Source organism: Amblyomma americanum, chromosome 2 (genome assembly GCF_052857255.1).
Source record: "Amblyomma americanum isolate KBUSLIRL-KWMA chromosome 2, ASM5285725v1, whole genome shotgun sequence".
Taxonomy (NCBI): domain Eukaryota; kingdom Metazoa; phylum Arthropoda; class Arachnida; order Ixodida; family Ixodidae; genus Amblyomma; species Amblyomma americanum.
The window spans coordinates 55,698,881-55,720,623 of NC_135498.1; the positions used below are offsets into that span (position 1 = coordinate 55,698,881).

At 44.9% G+C, this 21,743-nt stretch overlaps 1 protein-coding gene across 1 annotated transcript; it reads left to right on the forward strand.

Annotated features, from left to right (window-relative positions):
• Positions 1-13,096: 13,096 nt before the first annotated feature.
• LOC144118568 (uncharacterized) lies at positions 13,097-20,933 on the forward strand. Its single transcript, XM_077651473.1, has 7 exons — positions 13,097-13,279; positions 13,898-14,061; positions 14,932-15,061; positions 15,601-15,744; positions 16,895-17,202; positions 17,526-17,961; positions 19,962-20,933. The coding sequence occupies exons 1-6, from the start codon at positions 13,118-13,120 to the stop codon at positions 17,815-17,817; spliced, it is 1,200 nt and encodes a 399-aa protein (XP_077507599.1). The 5' UTR covers positions 13,097-13,117; the 3' UTR covers positions 17,818-17,961; positions 19,962-20,933.
• The last annotated feature ends 810 nt before the right edge of the window (positions 20,934-21,743 follow it).

Consider the following 21,743-nt stretch of genomic DNA (forward strand, 5'->3'; position numbering starts at 1 on the left):
CTACGGCCGTCGTTTCAAGTGTCCCCTGTGCCCGCGATAAGGTGTTGATGCAGCGGTGAACGCGAGAGCAAAGAACTGTACACACATTCCCCGCTTTCTCTTCTGCTGATAAGAGGTGTGAAAGGAGCAAAAAGCAGTGTAAGGTTCGAAAGCTAGGTTTTCGGTCTTACGAGTCCTGTGTTTGCATGTAGTGAAACGTCGTCGTCTGAAATGTACTTATCTACATCCCAGAATGGAAATTCTTCGTCAAGTGTTCACATTGGTGAACGCTAAGTAATGGCTATGTAGCGTAACAGTTCCAAGCCGTTATACAATGATGACATTTCAAGAAAATTTTGAAAAAAGCAGAGAGTTCTCTCTGATGAATCTGGGCTCTATCACAAACTTGCACTTATACATAATTTCTGGAGATTTAGAAGACGTCCCTGAGGGACGCTTTCTCGAACTTAAAAGCAAACAAAGGAGTTACATACGATCGACTAATTTGCTTTTAGACCGTTACGGCCAAGCGTTATGGCATCGAAATATCCAGTTAACAGCAGTAGCGACGACGAACCTCTGACAAGGCCCATGACTTGATCGTTCCCTTCGCCGCAAATCCTCGAAGGTGCCGCTGCTCGCGGGTTCAACTAAAAGGCATGCTTCCAGCGCGGCCAGCAGAGGACAAGCGGAAAAAGTCTCTATAGTAAAACGGTGCTCGATCATTTCAGTACCCTGTTAAGTGCGCCCCACAAGCCATGTTTGACCAAGGGACTGAGAAGATCCCAGGAGACTCTACTACATCGAATTCGCACGGCCTCTGCTCGCACTCCTGCCTGGATGCATAAGACGGGCATAGCATGGTCTCCGCTCTGTTCTTTATGTGTTGTGTGCGGGGATATCGAACATTATATTATGTACTGCCCAGAGTACAACGCAGAAAGGTATGTGATGTTCGCTTCCTTCAAGAAGACAGGAACCCGTTACAATAGAATTCAGGACATTATCTACCCGAGTGGGTAGGGAGGATGCACGCCTTCTTTTAACATTTCTGCAGGACACGGATCTTGTTTCTAAGTGGTGACAGCAGGAACGAACTATGGGCTACTGTGATTCAATGTGTGCGTAGATGGTGTCTTCTGGAGTGGACTAAGTTATACTGTGAGTGAATGTGTGTATGGATTGTGGCACTACAATGGCCTATGTTCTACTGTGACTGAATATGTGCATAGATGGTGACTTCTGGAGTGGACTGCGATGTGAACTGTGTGGATTGATTGTGTGCATAGATGGTGACGGCGGAAGAGAATGTGTGCTATTATAAGAGACTGTGCGCATAGCGGGGTAGATGCGACAGGCTTTAGGACATTATTAACATAGAAGGGACGCTACGGTGGAGCAATTGCTGGCAGAATAAGCAAGGCTAACCACGCCTGTAGCATTCAACACCTCAACTCAACTCAACTCAAGCGGTGCGACTTATCTCTCCACGTCGCCATTCCGTCAAGCAATCTTCATTCAGCACAGCGCCTTTCGCTGCTTCAGGGCAGTTATGTGCCCACTGTGCTGGTATCTAGAGAAAGAGAGAGAGAGAGAGAGTGAGTGAATGTGTGTATGGATTGTGGCACTACAATGGCCTATGTTCTACTGTGACTGAATATGTGCATAGATGGTGACTTCTGGAGTGGACTGCGATGTGAACTGTGTGGATTGATTGTGTGCATAGATGGTGACGGCGGAAGAGAATGTGTGCTATTATAAGAGACTGTGCGCATAGCGGGGTAGATGCGACAGGCTTTAGGACATTATTAACATAGAAGGGACGCTACGGTGGAGCAATTGCTGGCAGAATAAGCAAGGCTAACCCCGCCTATAGCATTCAACACCTCAACTCAACTCAACTCAAGCGGTGTGACTTATCTCTCCACGTCGCCATTCCGTCAAGCAATCTTCATTCAGCACAGCGCCTTTCGCTGTTTCAGGGCAGTTATGTGCCCACTGTGCTGGTATCTAGAGAAAGAGAGAGAGAGAGAGGGAGAAAAAAATGAAAGAATGATTCGCGAATGCGAAATGAAATGAGCGTTAGCTAAGTTGTTATCACCTCTGCTTTCGACAAATTCGGATACCAACGTGTACATCACGAAACGACTACTCGTTTGGTACTACCTTCATCCCTCTGCGACCTTTGGTTCGCCCGCCACGGCCCTCCGAAGGTCGCCCCCAATACGGTCTCGGGGACCAAACGTCCTTGCTACGCATCCCTCACGCACCAAGCTTCAATTCGACTAACAACTTTGTACGCCGAATCGTACCAATTCGTTAGCCACTACTCCGAACTCTTTGCGTCAAACGAGTTGGCCACAATATTGTCACTAATGGCGACCCCAAGCTGCACCAGTCTTGGCACCCGTTGAGACGGTATGTATATGTGAAGCAGAAGCTATGTCATAATAATAATTGGTTTTGGGGGGAAAGGAAATGGCGCAGTATCTGTCTCATATGTCGTTGGACACCTGAACCGCGCCGTAAGGGAAGGTTAAAGGAGGGAGTGAAAGAAGAAAGGAAGAGAGAGGTGCCGTAGTGTGGAGGGCTCCGGAATAATTTCGACCACCTGGGGATCTTTAACGTGCACTGACATCGCACAGCACACGGGCGCCTTAGCGTTTTTCCTCCATAAAAACGCAGCCGCCGCGGTCGGGTTCGAACCCGGGAACTCCGGATCAGTAGTCGAGCGCCCTAACCACTGAGCCACCGCGGCGGGGAAGCTATGTCAGGTGTGATGATTTTCATCGATACAACTGATCAGGTGCTTACAATGCAAAGCCATGAAATACCCCGAGTGGCCGAATACAAATATCTCGCGGTATGGGCAAACGAAGGGCAGATGTACACGGAAAAGCACGAACAGTCTCTTATGGCACAAGGGCGGAGAGATGCCGGGATAATGAAAATAATTGGTTTTTTGGGGAAAGGAAATGGCGCAGTATCTGTCTCATATATTTTTGGACACCTGAACCGCACTGTAAGGGAAGGGATAAAGGAGGGAGTGAAAGAAGAAAGGAAGAATAGGTGCCGTAGTGGAGGGCTCCGGTATAATTTCGACCACCTGGGGATCTTTAACGCGCACTGAAATCGCACAGCACACGGGCGCCTTAGCGTTTTTCCTCCATAAAAACGCAGCCGCCGCGGTCGGGTTCGAACCCGGGAACTCCGGATCAGTAGTCGAGCTCCCTAACCACTGAGCCACCGCGGCGGGGCCGGGATAATGAAACATAGAGCATTCAGTCTCTTATGGCAAAAGGGCGGAGAGATGCCGGGATAATGAAACATAGAGCATTATGCGGGTACAACAAATATGATGTACTGAGAGGTATTTGGAAAGGTATAATGGTGCCGGGGCTTACATTCGGGAATGCGGCTCTGTGTTTAAGGGCAGAAGTTCAGTCGATATTAGAAGTAAATCAGAGAACTGTTGGATGATTAGCGCTAGGTGCCCACGGTAAAACTAGAAACGAGGCAGTACAGGGGGATATGGGCTGGGCATCGTTCGAAGCGCGGGAAGCTCTGAATAAATTAGTATATGAAGAACGCCTGCGGAAATTGGACGATAACAGGTGGACAGCTAAGGTATTTAAATACCTGTACAGAAAGAGCATTGACACACAGTGGCGGAAAAGAACTAGGAAACTAACCACTAAGTATGCCAAAACGCGGAAGGTAAAAATTGGATAGATTGAATGCAGAAGGAAGCATAGTGTAGAACTATATCGATACTGGAAAAGGCCGATCAGGAAGGAAGCGTTTTATTATTACTCAAGAGGCAGTGCCCTCCTCTTTGAAGCTAGGTCAGGGTGTCTTAGAACGCGCAGCTACAAAAAGAAATTTAACGAAGATGACACATGTGCTGTGTGTGTTAAAACCATAGAAACAATTGAACACCTTATGCTCAAATGTGGTGGTATCCATCCCTATGTAGATGCAGGCACTGTCACACTTCCTGAGGCTCTAGGGTTTAGAGACAACAATGGTCATGTAAATAAACCTGCGGTGGAAATTAACAAAAAGCGATTGGAAAATTGGTGTCTCAAAAGCAGAGAGGTGACATAGGGTTAGAAGTGTAAGAAGAGGCATTTAAAGAAAATGGCGAATTTTAATAACTTACAACGCAGTTAAACAAAAAAAAAAGCCGAGCATGGTGGCAACTGCCACCGCCCCGTTTCAAAGCGGAAGTTCCTACCTTCCATCCATCCATCCAGCTATATGCGCGCTGTATTTGATGTCCCTGTGCAGTTTGGCCGTTCACCCGATGCCGTAAAACACATCACCGCCTCCGCTCGCTCAGTCTCCAGCGAGTTTTTTTTTTTTTTCTTATCCGCAATGACTTCTCTCAAGGCCACAGTTCAAAACGAGCCCTTCTTTCTTTATCGCAGGCACGTGCGCCGTCGTGGATCTCGAAATTCCGCCGTCGGAAGAGCGTCAGCAAAGGTTCTCCTATTTTGAGAGCGCTTATTCCGTTCTGCTCTGCCACTTGGCTTATTTCTCACTTTGGGGCGCGCCAAAAATTTATTTAGACAGTCTACAGACTCTCAGTAAATTTTTGTCTATACAGTCTATATAGGTAGACTCTCTATAGACAAAGCCTAGATAAGTCTACACGCAATACAAAATACCATAGACAGTCTATAGACAATCTATAGATTTGTGGTAATACACTTTTAGTAGACTTTTGAATATAGACAGTCTATAAACTGAATAGAGAAAAATAAATATCTATAGGAAGACAATAGAGTCGATAAGAAGTCTATAGACTGTCTATAGAGCATTTTTTATACTGGGGGGATGGCTGAACTTGTCACTCTTTTTCAATGTGACAGCGTTAAAAGCCGCATGGGGCCAAAGTGCGTCGTATTCGTTCACTGGCTGGATGAACGTGACAGCAGGTTGGAACTGGCGTCTCTTCCAGTAAACGCATCAACAGCAGCTAAAGCTATCGCACTGGCAACACAAAAAAAAAAATTAGGTGTCCCCAGGAATTTTTTTTTTAGTGCACCTTCTGCCTCTGTAGTTTTGTAGTATGGCCGAGTATTTCCGATATCCCCCGCCGCACAAATCTCTCAGCAGAGGAAGCTGTCACTTGGAGACAATAAACATACTAGTTCTTACCCAAACCTACACATGCTAAACAAAATGCACCCTACGATATACGCGGACAAATGTCCCTGATGCGACGCAAAAACCCAAACTATATCCCATCGCATGGGCCTGCCAAAGCATAGAAGTGGCCCCCAAAAGCATACACGTGGCCCCCAAAAACCCGAGAGCGGAGCAATGGGAGACTCTGCTGTCCAGCGACCGCTGCGAAGACCACAGCGAGCTCAACGGGCGAGAGTGGCCAGCGGAGCCCTGGACTGAAAGCAGCCGACCCTTTATTGAAAGTGGACGAGCTCGACAGAGAAGACTGCCGGGAATACAACCAAGGAGAGAACGCCTCTGATGATGCCCCAAAACCGCAGAGTAGAATAAAGTTTTCTCCTTTTCCTTCCTGGAGTGCAGCTCCTAGGCGGCCATTCGTGGATTCCGCGTCGGCGTTGTCGGCGTAACACGCCACCTGACAACCATGGCAGGTGGCAGCAGAACTAAACGCCACCTGCCACGGCGAGAGCGTAGGAATCGACAACCGGAAGGCGGAAGGTGCCACGGGGAGATCGCTGAGGGTGGCTAGCAGCGTGACACGCAACCTGCCAGAGGTGACAAATAGCGTGTCAAGAGCTGCGCTGATATTTCGCATTACCGACTATTGTAGTCGTCTGTCAGATGTTTCCCTTTTCTTTTCTGCTTTAAACGCAAAAGTAACGGAGTTTGTCTCAGGGGCACATTTTCCATCGTCGTAAAATCTGAAGAGCTTAAAAACGCACAACCGATGCTCGCACCTTACGTAACTTGCACCTCTGTGCCCTGTTTTTCCTCTTCCTATCTGTCTTCTGTTTATCTCTAATAAATAATAATAAATTGTTTTTTTCGTGAAAGGAACCGGCGCAGTATCTCTCTCACACCTCGGCTGACACCAGAACCACGCCGTAAGGGAAGGGATAAAGGAGGGACTGAGAGAAGAAAGGAAGAAGGAGGTGCCGTAGTGGAGGGCTCCAGAATAATTTCGACCACCTGGGGATCTCTAACGTGCACTGACATCGCACAGCACACGGGCACCAAAGCGTTTTTCCTCCATAAAAACGCAGCCGCCGCGGTCGGGTTCGAACCCAGGAATTCCGGATCAGTAGTCGAGCGCCCTAACCACTGAGCCACCGCAGCGGGTCACAGGTCAGCATAAAATTCTGTGCAGACAGTGGGGCAGGCATTGTGATGGCAATTCCAGTGTGCAAGAAAGGTGTATGATTCCGGCAGCGTTTGATTTATCTGCTCAAATCCAAAGTTTTAAGTATTTCCCCTCTGCACATTAATGGTACAAGAACACATGCGACAATGGGCTGTACGCATTTTCACTCTGTGTACTCTGATCAGCAAGTTTCCATGTTAAAAAAGCGTAAGTGCATTGAAAACACTGTCAATACATTGAGTCCATACTGACGAGGCTTGTACTAATGAAGAATGGCTGTATATATGAAATTATGGTTAATTTTTTTAGCTCTGATGATGACACAAGCAATTAATCTGTGTTATTTTGACTATGTGACTAAAGAAGTACATTTATCTCGCAAAATATGAAGTTTATTAGCAGGATGTGTTGTATGGCAGAGCATTTTGTTGGCTTAAGAATAGTGATTGGCTTTAAACGATACCACTTTAAACAGCAGACTGCAAAATGAGCCCTGTGGAGCTGGTAAAGGTATGTTAGGAACAAAGACGACGGCAAACAACACCACTGCACAGAGTAGCAATTCTTCCTCTGTTGTCCTCGTCCCTGAGTGCAGTTTCAACATGCCAACTTACCGCCGGTTCGCCCGACAGTACACTCGTATGAAGTTTTGTGAAATTTGCAGAAAGCATCAACAGGACAGGATGCACGGTGCACGATATCTAGTGCATACTGTGCAGATAGCTTCCTGCCTCATCAGAGCTTGGCCTCCCTATGTTTCTTACCCATCATTACCCAGCACCTATGGCCCTATTTATGCCATTGTCATGTGTTGCAAATCACCAAACACATTTTGTACTCTTTCCCTGCTAGATTGTTTAGCCCATTAAGTTGTTTAATCCAAATTGACAAACTTTTAGAAAACATTTCTGCAAAAACCAACTTGCTGTTGTTCTTCACGACATGCACCTTGAATGCAACATCCCCCTCGATGCTTTTTTTTTCTTGGCTTTTAAAAAGCATTTGATTCGCTTATTTATGTATGGCTGGTTTTTTCGTGCTTTTAACTTGTATTCAATAGCTCTAGCTGGATCCAAGCATAAACAGCCAGCCGTCGGCAGATTTTCCTTGCCAATTCTTATGCATCCTGCCTTTTCCTGCAAACTTGGGCGTCCCCCAAGGCGTTGCCCTTGGGCCTCAGCTTTTTGTTACCTACATTGTGACTTTCCCTTCAGTGTTTTGTTACATGCCTTCACTGACCTTTATATGGGGTCTGCCATCTTGCAATAAATAGGTAATTCAGTTCTCCAAAACAACATTTTGAATGTTCTAGAATGACCTGTTTGCTAATGTTGTTAACAATACACTCATATTTTTTATTGTCACCATAACTACATTTTGCCTACATATAAGGCCTTACCGAGAAAGGTATATTCACTGTATACTGGTTCAAACACTCAGCCATTCAAATGGTTCGCAATGCAGCATCGTCTCACCTCATAATCCTTATACGACCACCCACAACCTAGGATGTTTACACCATAACATGTACTTAGCACAGCCGTCTTCCAAGTTACTTGCGTTCAGATCCCCTGTGTGGCATCAGCTTTGGCGGTCCAATGGCACATGGCACAAACCTAACTTAACCAAAATCTCAGACTGGGTTCCGACCTGAGCCCTTATTTTATTTTCTCAGACTATTGTTGAAGGTCTAGTTTCACAGCACCAAAGGTGAATCTTCACAATTCTTCATGTCGTGCAGAAACTGCAGGTTTTTTTTTAACTCTTTACCATCACATAACCAACTAATCTGTTCTAACTCGTGGTTCCTTCTGCACTAGCCTCACAGGTACTGTTGCGCCTCAGTTAACTCATGCCACTGCATTTCAATATTGATTTTTGTTTTCGCCACGAAAGGCTGGAATGGCCTTAAGCCTCACAAGGCTTACTAGTGTATTGTCCTTTGAGCTGGTCACTGCAGGAATCCACGCAGTAAATGACGATGTTCGTCCACTGATTAAAGTAATTCCCTCAAGGCAGAGAATATTTGTAATAAGGAAGTAATTACTCACCAAGATCCACCCAAGTGCAGCTATAAGGCCACAAAGAAGGGCTACCAAGCTGTTTGGCTGTGCTTGGATACTAATGGTTAATTATTTATTATTAGTAAATTACAAACTCATCAAGTTCCTACTTGGCACATCATGTCAAAGCTCACGATTCAAGTGTTGTCATTTACTACTGTTTAGGTATAATAAATGTTAAAATAAATAGTTCTAATGAAGTGCTTAGTTGCTTGCTCAGCTCGGCAAACCAATACAATGCTCTCTTATGCGTAAGAAGTTTCCTCACAATCTATTTCAAGTAATATTGGGGCAGATTTACAAAATAGTTTTGTCGGACGGTATACAGTTGTATTTAGACTAACTCGCACACTGTGCACAATCTAGGTCTAGCCAGCTGAACTCGTGCACTGAAAAGGTAAGCATGCATTATTGTGCCATCCCTGTCAGATTTTCCTTGGTGCTTCTCTTATATCGTCTCTTCAACTAAGCAACACACCGCCTTCATAACGTGGCTCATCATAACATGGCTCAGTGAGAATGCTATGAACTTATGTTTAAGCATGTGACTTTTATATATTCAGGATAGTGCTAACAGGTCCGTTTGTTCATCTTAAACACAAAAGCCGTCAACTTCAAGTTGCAGCACAAAGACACCAGTAAAGACAAAAGCCATCACTGCTTTTCCGGGTTTTTTTTCGGCATTGTTCGGCCTAATTTCAAATTGTTCTCCCTATTTCTGATGCCTATCGATGCCTCGATTAATTTCTTTCTTTGAAAACCAGACTGACAGTGAAATAGGTATATTTTGCTGAAGATGTTGATAGTCAGCAACTAATTGCACACTCTAAAATTAAACATGTGTTGAGGGGTACAAACATCAGTTAACAGTTAGCAATGCTCACTTTTGCTGGCTAGATTGCGAGCTGGTCACCTTTTGCATTCAGTCAGTCTACATTTTACTAATTAGTAAAAATAACTCTTAAACGTTGCTTTAAAGTTGTATCAGAGAACATACGCATATATGCCTGTCAAATACTTTAATGGCTTAATTTTTGTTTCATTTTATTGTGCGACATCATAGCTCTCATACTGGAAATTCAATTTTACAAATTCTGCTTGAGATCTCGGTGTTTGTTCGAGATAACCAGATTATATGGTCATCGTATCCTGTTTCCCTGACTATACAAAGTATTCCTTCCCAGCCTAAGCCAGGAGCTGTTGCCATGTGAACTCTCCAAATTGGTTCTTGCATTTCCTCTACCTGTAATCCAGTTTACTGGCTCCCACATCTCATTACATTTATATTAATGAGAAAGACGTGTAGGCTTATATGCAATACAAAGGCACCCGGTTTGTTTTGCATTCACAACGACATTTGAAAATGCTTTGGAGTTGTACAGAGCATATGCCAGATTATTTTGCGCATGGCAAATGGCATGGCCTTCACCAGAACTTCCCATACTTGTTTTTAACGTTGTAGCTTGGTTTGTGCAACTGCAATATAAGCTCATGAAGGAATGCTAAAAGACAACCTGATGGCCCGCTGTCACTGTGAAAAACAAAGCCTTGCACTATAGCCAAGTGATGCTCATCTAAGCCCCTTTGCAGCCACAGAGTGCTATTTCTATTTTGGCTTTAATAATGGACTGAAAAACAAAACAAGAAATACACCATTATTTTTGCATTGTCACTGTTCTGTGAAATGCAGAATTGCTTTGATTACAACTGATTTTACCTATTGCAAATAGCTGGAAACGTCAAAATTTCTCATGTGCATTTGCACTTGTGTTGGACAGCAGTGTGCTAAAATGTGAATTTCAATGCATGCACAATTCAGACACACACACACACACACACACACACACACACCTTATATATTGAATAGATAAGCATGTCTTTAACATTAACACTCAGCCGACTGCAGGAAGCTGGGAGGAGGTCGTTTATATATTACAATGACAACTACTGTGCAAATTGCTTGGGAAAGGCTGCATGTGTAATTATTTTTTTCTCTGTCAGCAATGCAAAAAAACACTGCAGTATGCAGTTTTGAATAACTGATTAAAATTTCAAGTATGTAATCTTAACTATTTGAAAAATGGGATTATCACGGTTATAATTACGATCGGTTGATAGCAGCCTGTACTGTGGCCTGACCCCATCGAGAATTCGCAATAAGAATCGCGTCGTTGACCTGAAATCGTGAGGGCAGCGTAACTTTCAGAGCGGACAGCCTTCTGTAATAATAATAATAATTGGTTTTGGGGGGAAAGGAAATGGCGCAGTATCTGTCTCATATATCGTTGGACACCTGAACCGCACCGTCAAGGAAGGGATAAAGGAGGGAGTGAAAGAAGAAAGAGGTTCCGTAGTGGAGGGCTCCGGAATAATTTCGACCACCTGGGGATCTTTAACGTGCACTGACATCGCACAGCACACGGGCGCCTTAGCGTTTTTCCTCCATAAAAACGAAGCCGCCGCGGTCGGGTTCGAACCCGGGAACTCCGGATCAGTAGTCGAGCGCCCTAACCACTGAGCCACCGCGGCGGGTGACAGCCTTCTGTTATTCTAGAAAATCGTCGACCGTTGTGAAAACATAGCGATCGAACGAGGAGAAGTACACGATCCCGATGTGACGCGTATTTCGGTCTCTTGGATAGAAATAGTCCAAATATCGTTTCCCACAACATCGTTTCAGATGATCATGCTCTCCTGAGATGTTGCAAAGTTTTGTCACGAATAGGTTCGCGGCTGTCAGGGTCGGCGGCACCAAGATCCATGTCATCACAGCCGACCACGATTTTACCTTCGACGAAAATCTCGCAGCAACAAAAAACGGTGGCGAACGGATGTCTAGAGTAGGCGCAATTAATACGGGTAATTTCTACTGCAAGATATCTGCGCGTTTTGGTGCAAGCACATCCCTGTACCGCCGCACGCGATTAGACGACAGGACTGCCGGGCGCGCCAATCGGAACGCTGGAACTATCCGGCTCGCTCACAAGCGACAAGGTGACCGCACAACACCTTTCCGCCCCACGTCCACCCGGAGGCCAACAACGGGCGGTCCGCACGCGTGCGGAATCCGCCCAAAAACGATCGTACGCCGGCCTTAACAGCTGTCCTTGTAATAAAGAAAATAAAAAAATGAAAATACAGGTCGAAAGGGAGGAGTAAGATTTCCAAAGGTTCTTATCCTACACCTCTCTTCTCCGAGGTGCAGGTGACTTGGCGGGTGACGTGTAGCACGAAGTGCAGACGATGGGCACACGGAAGACGAGGCAGGTACAGGGAAGTTCAGCTTTACCAAGCGTTTCAACAGAGGACAGGCACGCACACAGAGAATAAAACTGAAGCAGCAGGCTTTACATTACAAACACATGAGCTCCAAGCTCTCTTCTCACGGCTTATCGAAGCCGGGGCTTGCCACTTTGCTCGTTCGAAGCCCAACGTAAAAACCGAATGAAAACATGTCAGTGCACGTAAAGGATCCCCAGGTGGTCGAAATTATTCCGAAGCCCTCCATTACGGCACCTCTTTCTTCCTTTCCTCTTTCACTCCCTCTTTTATCCCTTCCCTTACGGCGCGGTTCAGGTGTCCAGTGATATACGAGACCGATACTGTGCCATTTCCTTTCCCCCAAAACCAATTATTAAACATGCAGCGCACACTCTTATGGCGTCATCTGAATGTTCGAGAGATTAGCGAGGTCACTGGGAGATGAAGTAGGCGCCGCGGTACTGACAGTGTTCCCCTCTCCGCCCACCTTCGGGACGCTGCTCGCGGCTTCTAGAATCGCCCAGCCGCGCGCCACTAGGTCAAGGTCGCGAGAGAGGAGGACCTGGGCCGTGCGCTGGAATGCGATCGGGAGCACGCGTGCACGCGAGACCCTTCCAGAGAGTTCCACACTTTCTCTTTCGGCGGCGGGCGCGCCGAAAGCGTCCGGCGCTAGCCGCAGCGGCCTTACAGGAGGAGCGAGAAACGCTTTCGCATTTCCGGTCGTAAGCAGACGAAGAGCAAATGAATTTTTGCGTTCCAATGGAGGCCAAACGCAAAAGGCGCCCGAGTGCTGTGCGATGTCAGTGCAGGATAAAGATCCCTACGTGGTCGAAATCATCCCCGAGACCTTCACTACGACAACTCTTTCTTCCTATTTTCTTTCACTCCCTCCTTTATTCCGTCCCTTACGGTGCTGTTCGGGTGTCCAACGATATATGAGACATTTACTGCGTCATTTCCTTTCCTCAAAAACCGGTTTTTGAATTTCAATTCAGGCATCATTAATCGGCCGCGGTGGCTCAGTGGTTAGGGCGCTCGACTACTGATCCGGAGTTCCCGGGTTCGAACCCGATCGCGGCGGCTGCGTTTTTATGGAGGAAAAACGCTAAAGGGCCAACTCCAAGGGCCCTTCCTGGGCGTCGGCGCTCTTGGCGCCGCTCTGTTGTTGCCAGACGCTGCTTTGTTGCCAGACCGTACAGGCAGATGCTGGCCAAAACAGTGTGACTGCCACTCAAAGCTTTCAGCTTTTGAAAGCGTTACAACATGTAGTTTAGGCAGTAAGCTGAATTGACGTTTACTAGTTAAAGTTTTTTTTTAAAGTATACCTGCAACCGCCGCAGTTTTCTCAGCTCTACACTACAATCTGCAGCACCATCGACACAACATCAATACCATGCAGTTTCTTTCTTTCCTGCATGCCGTTCGTGGATTAGTTAATTTGCCATTGCTAGTTAGCTCATCTACGTGCATCTGTGCAATCATGCCAGCTGTATGCAGAAGAACGAGAGTTTTGCGGCTCATGACAAGAGCAGTGGCTCTTGTCATACTGAGGAGACAGGAGAGGCGTCAGCGGAAGAAGCCGCGGTGGTGGGTTCGGCCCGTGTTTATGGCGCGAAAGCAAGAAGGCCTCTACCACACAGCTGTAAGTACCTCCGTTTCTTTCAGTGTTACTCCTTCGTGTAAATAAATTAGAAATTCAGGTGAACAATTGTACATTAGTGTTTTCGTGACTGTGGGATTAGATTAGTTGAGCCGCCCAGACGGACCTCGTAGTGATCATATATACACGACTATAATGCAGTTTTTTTCCTTCATCTATTTCAGGACGCACTTAGCGTTTTATTCGGAAGGAGTGTGCGAATATCACGCGACTGTTTTTTTTTCCCCCTTTAAGTTTAAGCGAGCTTCACCATCACACTTGCCAGCTGCTAGAAGAAGCGAACTTCTCAAAAAGTTGGGTGTTCAGCAGAGTAGGGAAAGTAAATAGAACGAACGGGCACTGCATTCAGGGCCATATCTGTGCTACCTAGATCCAGCGATGAAGTATTTAAGATTCCACAGCAGAAGCGCAGCGCTCACCTCAACAAAATCCAGCTATGATAAGCACTTAGTACTTCAGTTATCACAAAAAGTATGCAAAAATAAATAAATCAAGCACAGAAATCACCTACATTTGGCCTGCAATAACACATTACAGAGAATTGCAGTCATGATGTGCATTTTTTTTCTTGACCTGACTGCATTATCTTTTCCTCAACAGATGCGCCGAATGCGTGAAGGAGATCATGACCTCTTTTTCAAGTTTTACCGGATGACCCCGGAGCTTTTTGATGAACTGTTGAGCGTCGTGGCCACAGACCTCTCACGTCAGCATGTCGTGAGGGAGCCCTTGGAGCCAGGGGAGAGACTGGCAATAGCCTTGAGGTTTGTAGAACTTGATTTCTGTCTGTGAACACGTCAATAAGCAACAATGTTCTACTATGCAGAAAGTTCAGCTGTTACATTTAGTAGTGTACTGGCAACAATGTGGAGAGTATGAATAACCTTTTTCTATTCTTTTTAATAATCATCTCAAAACATTTTTAAAAATTGGAAATAGGAAGCTGAGACCGGCAGAGATTGGCTGGGATCAGAGCCAAGTTAAAAGGAGAGGAACTAAACAGGGTCAATTACATATAAAGCAGTTTCTTTTGTACAGTATGACGGAACTTTGTAGTGATTACATGAACATATATCAAGTGGCATCTTTGAATATGTGCCACCGAGTGTATAAAAGTAGTGCAATCAATTTGCATATATACTCTCGTTGCATTGCCCCGTGGTTTGTTATTGAGAAGCACAAGGGCATCGCTGGAGTGCAAGTGCAGTCGCTAGTAGGCAGTGCGTGCACATACTTCTTTGTGGTAAAAGTTATAGCTACACAAAACAGGTTCAAGAATGCAGATGATCTTTTGACTGATGGTGCTGTGTTTGTTTTCTTAAAGTATTGTTCTTTTATAGCAATTTAAGTGACCTATGTAGCGTACTAGTCACATTGGAGGTTAATTTTGGGCAGATTTATTGAATAGGTTTACATGATCAGATGGTGGTCGAAATGCTTTAGTGCATCAGTGTGTTGCACCTGTAACTTTGCAGTACGATAACCTTGCAGTTTCATATTGTGAAAATTCTTTGCTTGCTACGTCTGCGCAAAACCTGCTCATGAAACTACGGCACTAACACAATACTCAGACATAAAAATCTCGGTTGCAAGTTGAAGTTTCTTCATGAATTGAATCTTTTTCTGTCTTGTAGCTATCTGGCTTCAGGGCAGGACATATCCAATGTGGCCCTTGTCTACCGCGTAGGCATAGAAACTGCGAGGCAGTGCATACATGCAGCATGTCGGGCCATTTGGGAACAACTAAAAGATCACTTCATGCAGGTGAGCTTAACCTTGGCTGCAAAATTTGTCACCCATTGCATTTCATTTACATTGCTTTATGACAAGGCAAATGCCTCATGATGTTATTTATGTGCGTCACTCTGCTATGAAAATTAGCATTGGTAGTCTGTCAGAGATGTGTGCCTCTGTGTGGCGGCTCTGTGCAAGCTTCATCGCATAGGCTTTGCAACAGCGACTGATACTCATATGCTCGTTAATAGTTGTCAGTCTATTTTTTACTAGCTTACAGCCAGCAAGTACAAAATTGTATCTGTGCCCTGGCTTAGCATTACATTGCTAACATTTTATTGTTGGCTTTATTGCCAGTATGCAGATTAAGTATACAACAGTTTTAACTCTTGCCATTGCAACATTTTGGCAGTTTATGAACAAGAAACAGGCAGATGTAATGGGCCCCAACAAGGGAATGAAAAGAAATTGCATTCCACATATCATTGGGTATTGGCTTTCTGTTATGACACTTGTCTTGCAAGTTTGTTACTGTCCACCTTAAAGCAGAGCTTGTTGCCTTCTCCCAGACACCGACAGAGGCGGAGTGGCGCCGAATTGCCGATGATTTTACCCGCCGATGGCAGTTCCCGAACTGCTTGGGAGCAGTTGATGGCAAACATGTGGCTATTGTCTGCCCTCCGAATTCTGGGAGCAGATACTACAATTACAAGGTAATCCACTGTTGGAATAGATTAATGCCATGATAATTGTTCGCAAATTGTTCGCACAGGAGCACAGCAAGCCTATTTCTGTCATCACTCCACAAACAAAATATTGCTGCTGGTGTTTATCAAGGTAGCTTGCACTCCACTGCGAGCTGCGTTGCACTTCAAAGCTTAAGTTGCTTTGACAGTGCATTTCGCATGATTGCCCTATAGAGGCAAAATACAAGTCATTGTGCATGCTTCCTTGCAGACGTTCAGTATACACAGGTAAAATATGTCGCTGCGCGTGCTTTCTTGCCTACATTGAGTATATAACTTATCATATGCAGCTTTGGAAGCAAGTACTGTTCAAGATTTCCTAGCCTGCCAGCCCGTACACAATGTAAATTTAAATGACCGTATATACTGTCGCAATGATAAATGCGCACTGTACGAAAGCTGCTTGATATGGGACGCCAATGCTGCAGACGATGCGCATTTGTAATTCTGATCAAATACGGAAAGTTTGTGATCCAAACATGGTATTGAAAAAGTAAGACTGTCGTGTGCCATCTCTTCAGCAAATTCCAGCGCGAATAAGGGAGCGGTTTAACCAAGAGAAGCGTATTATGGTGCACATTTAGCATTGCTACAGTGTATGTAACGTACCAGCAGCAAATAAAATTGGAACAGGGTTGGGTAACTGTGAAGTGAACACAACGCAAAGACATTAACTGCTGGGGAAGATTCTTGCCAAGGTGCAATAACACGTGATGTGACAGCTGTCACCTTATAGAGCTGATAATTGAGCAAGTAATAACATTACCTGGTTTTGCTGTTACAGTTTCACATGTCATGTTCGTATTTCATTTGTCGATCATAACACCTGGCGCTTGTTGGCATTGTCTCTGTATGAGCAGTTTCTAGATTCAAAGAACATCTCACTTGCAGCTGTAAAAGGCACAGGGCCTTGCTGCAGTGTACCGACCACTGTCTCCCACTAGATTTTTGGGAACAGAAGCTTCTTCTATTGCTCAAAGGTTTAAGTGCGTAAATGAAGCTGCCATGTTGTAGAGCATGGAGTCGCACATTAGCCGTTGCAGCAGAGTTTTTTGAAATTTATGTAGTGTTATGTGCCACACTGTTAATTCAGTGTGTGCTATATTTTTCATTTCAGGGCACATACTCAGTAGTGCTGATGGCTGTTGTGGACAGCCACTGCAAATATGTTTTAATAAATGTAGGCGGTGAAGGTCGGTTCAGTGATGGTGGAACATTCAAAAATTGTGACTTTGGCCGTGACCTCAGCAGCGGAAGCCTCGAGATTCCCAAATTTGGCAGGCTTCCTAGGTCAGCAGCTATAGCGCCATATGCTTTTGTGGGCGATGAAGCCTTCCAGCTGAGGACCGACTTCATGTGTCCGTACCCATCGAGGCATCTCGATGACAAGAAGAGGGTCTTCAACTACAGACTGAGCAGAGCAAGGTATAAATTGATTTTATATTATGTGTTACTTAAAGAAGGTGGTAGAAAAATCCCTATTTTGTAACTTAGACAGCTTTACCTAGAGTTTGAATTTAAGCTTTTTTAGTAGCATTCATATTCACTGGACCAAAGCATTGGTACAAAACAGAATAGGAAACTCAAAGACATAAGTAATAAACATGTTGCTATCAAATCATAACATTTCTGTTGCTATGTCTGCATCTCCCCACCAGCATGTATTTCAGAATGTATTTGTTGAACATGCTATAAGTCTGTTTTGAGATCCTTATTGTCTGAAATGTTTTTCTGCATTCCTTTTTCAGGCGGTGTGCTGAAAATGCCTTCGGCATTACTGCAGCTAGGTGGCGAGTACTGTTGCGAGCTATCCCCCTACGCCCTGAGAATGTTGACTATGTTGTCAAGGCCACCTGTGTCTTGCACAATTTCCCGACAGTCAGGAATCCTCTTGCGCAGACTTACTCTGACAGAGAGGACGTGTTTGGGAATGTTGTGGCAGGACATTGGCGGCAAGGTATCCAAAGGGCGTCGGGGGACAGTTCAGAGCCTCGGGTATTTCCCACTTGCTCCCACCCATTGCAGAAACCACCATGCTGATGCTGCTGCAGCCAGAGACTTGTTTTCTACTTACTTCAGCAGCGCAGCTGGCGAAGTCCCCTGGCAGTGGCAACAACCAGGAATTTCTAGGGAGGCAGCCCTGAGACAAGAGGCATGCCAGTAGCACCATCCATGCTACTAAAGGTACTGTGCTTTTGCATAAATGAAAAAATGTGCACAGACTTTTTACTGCATTAGTACCAGCCGAGCTGCTTCAACCTGTGCAGCTGACTTTGATATTCCGGAACTACTTTATGCTAGTACGCTCAAGTCTACTAAACAGTATATCGGCTATAAGAGTGAACAGCCCTGGAACTGTGTTCTATACATAAATACCCATTTACTACAAAGCTTGCATGCCTTGCTAATGGTTATAACAATTTACTACTGTGAGCCAGAATAAAAAGAAGTGCTAGATTCTGACAACCACGAGTATCCACGGCAGACCGCACGTTGGCACGTTTCACTTCGTGTGGGGCCCCTCCACCCTTTGAATTGAGTTGCCGCACCTAATGATACAAAGTGAAAACGAGCCCTCATATTCCTCACCCTTTCCACTTGAACACAGAGGAACAAGATACTTTTGAAAAAGATGTCTGTCTGCTTTATATACAGCAAGCAAAGCTGCCAGCATGTGGCTTTTCCTGCAAGTAGAGAACTTCCTGCGAGATTGAAATGTTTGCATCTTCATTTTTCTCTTTTTTTAAAACCCATTTATAACAATTATTGGTTATAGCAGCGACATTACGTTGGCACTGTAATATTTTGTGGGCTCTGCTGTACTAAAGTGGCCTGAAATGAAGCAGGACGAAGACATCAACATTGCACCAATTTTGTGAGGAGGTTAGAAAAGCTCAAAACTGCTCAACTTTGATTGTATGCGTGGTTAAAGAGGAGAAACAAATGCTCCATACAAAACAGATGGGGAATGTGACTACTAACCAACATGGTTCCTCTTGTGGAAACTAACCTTTGTGCATATGCAGAGTCTGTTAAGGAAAAGGAGGAAATTAGTATATGCAAAAAAGCATGGGTTAGGTGACCAATTAAGGACAGCAGTGATCTTTACTGCCTTGAATGTCTGTGAGCATCTTTATCACATTGCTCACACGGGCAGCTTCTCTGTGCCAACATGGAGTTCCTGTAAGATAGTGTGGGGATCGTCCAACAGGTTCACGCCTCTTCATTCATAATGTTCTCGACTCAGGATGATCACTGTTTTTTTGTGCTACGTGCAGTAAAGGTAACTGACCTTTCCCAGGGGTGAAGAAGTTACCTATAGTTTTGAGTGTCATATTGTCTGTGTCAGGCACATAGCCATGGAAATGATAAAAAAAAATTACTCATGTTGGGGAAAAAAAAGCGCTACACAGCTTTATTTAGCGGTGTATTCTTGGAATGCTTGGAGCAGCTTTATCTGCAGCCAAGGTCGAGCATCCACCGGTACTGTTTCCATCATTTTGCCTAAAGCTAATCCAAAATGTTCGCAATAGCTAAGCTTTTCACTTGTATTAAGGGCATCGGTAAGCTTGCCCATGTGAGTTGCTATTACCTCATCAACCCAGTCGGCCTTTCTTTTATGCCGTTTGCCCTGCGCAAGCGCTGTTCGTGGCAGTGAAGCCTCGGCTGCCGGCAAGTCTTCATGTGCAGCAGATGTATAAGCCACTGATTCCTGTGAGCATGGCTCGTCTAGCACCCATTCTTCGAACTGTGAGAGTTCGTTGTTGTCAGTAGTTTGAGTGCTGAGCTCAAGCACTTCACAGTGTTCAGACACTCCGTTGGCCTGGAACACCCCGCTTGGCTCCAACACTGTGTTGGCCCGAGACGCACCGCTGGTCTCAGACATTGCACTGTCCTGGAGCACTGTGACCAGACGAGATGCACCGCTGGACCCCAGCACACAACTTGAGGCTGGCTGGCTGGTTTTTGGGGACTTATAGTTGCCTGAAGTCCTGCATGTATTAGAACAGAAACCATGTACCATAATGAGCACACCCCTCAAATTTTTTCTGCTCATTTTAAAAAAGAAGTCAACGTTCCGAGTGTAAATACGGTACATAGCACATAAAGTTCTGTGCTGCAAGGGTGGGCAAAGTGACAGCAACGCTGCAACCATGCTAAAAGGAATTCTGCTTTTTGCACAGGTTTTCACCGCTTCCACTGCTGCTACAGGTCCCCCTTTCGTGGTCCCGGATGCGTTGTGGATTCCAGGGCAACAGAAATGAGGATCATCTCGCCCATGCCTGGTCAGCCCTATCTTCTTTAGTGAAGAAAGCCATGGTCCGACCGTGACTGGACTGCTCAACTTCGTCATGGACTATCCAATATTGCTCTCATCATCAATAACTTTTAACCCTTTGAAACGCCATTGTTTGTTTCGTTGAAAACAAACATTTTCCTGCTTAAATAGTATATTGAGGCATTAAATAAAACCATTTGTGTCTTTTCCAGCTCTAAATACTAGTAGTAAATACTAGTAGGATGTGCAAAATTTCATATAAAGTGTCACAATTGATGAAAACAGTGACATCGAAATGCTGTGACCTATCAAGTAAACACCCGAAGGATCGTGCCAATAATTTCTATTTGAAATGTGCATATTATACTTGAAATTGTGAAAAAAATTGATGCCATTGGTGGCAAAATGTCTTCACAAAAATGGCAGATGATGTGCTACCATGCTCACTGTTCCGCGAAATTTTATTTACTGCATTCCCTGTTACAGCATAAAAAACCAACCTATTTACCACATGAAAGATGCAAAATTCATCTGAAAGAAATCACTGCTAGGTGCAATCACTCTCAAGAAAAGCTGCGTATTTGCTTTGTACACAATTGTGTACATAGCATGTCAAAGGGTTAATATTGTTATCACAGAAAATTACTGAATCCTAGGGTGAATTGCTGCTTCGGGCTCTGTTGTCAGATGTGTAGCAGCTTGTGCAGTGCCATTTCTGTTGTTGCTGCTCATTAGTTTGCTTTTTTGTTTTCATTGTTATGCCGTTGCATTTACTCTTGCCTTCCTGTTGTTATGTACGCCTAAACAAACAATATGTATTGTTTCCACCCTGCCGTAATGCCTTCGGGCACTGCAGGTATTGTAAATAAAGAACTCACGTTTGTTCCCGGGCCCACTGTGCTCTCTTCCAATCTCTTAATGTCACAGCTTTCAGCCATGGACAGAAAGCGTGAAGCAGGGATTCAGTGTGAATTGGAAAGTTGCTGTGGAAGTGCAGTGCAGCAGATGTGTTACAAGCATTTCTCAGTGAAGGTACTGAACATAATGGGAGGAAAATAAAAGCTTAGAGCAGCTTTACTGAGTGTAATCCTTCAGCAGGCACTAAAACAGTAGTTAGTCATGGCCTGACATGGGGCAATAATGTCCAGAAGTGTGAGCATGATTGCTAAGAAAAGGCCCAAGACTTTCGTCAGCATCAGAGATGAGCTAGAAAGGAAGCCTAGACCAAAAACAACCTTGCTTAAACCTTTTTGAGAGGTAGTAGTTTCTTCTGCAATAAAAGGTACATTTTTGATGTGTAGGAAATGCTGGGAACAAATGCGCTACAAGCGACACAAAAAGGACACATACACACGGCACAAGCGCGCTTGTAGCGCATTTGTTCCCAGTATGATCAACCAACTAGCCCCTGTAATAGCTTTGCTAGGAAATGCTGCTTTGTTGGGCCACTGAATTCACGAGTCCTTGCAAAAATATCGAAGAGGCCTTGAGAGTCAATGAATACCCTTGATTTTTATCTGTGCGAAAATAGCATGCACTTCTCTATCATTTTTATTTACAAAGCTCACTGCAGTGTTTTCAAATTCGCTCGGCTCTCTGCAGGATAGCAGTTTTACCCAAAATCCACTACTGGCACTGACTAGACACGGGAATTGCTGCGCACAGTGTATACACTTCAAGGAAATCC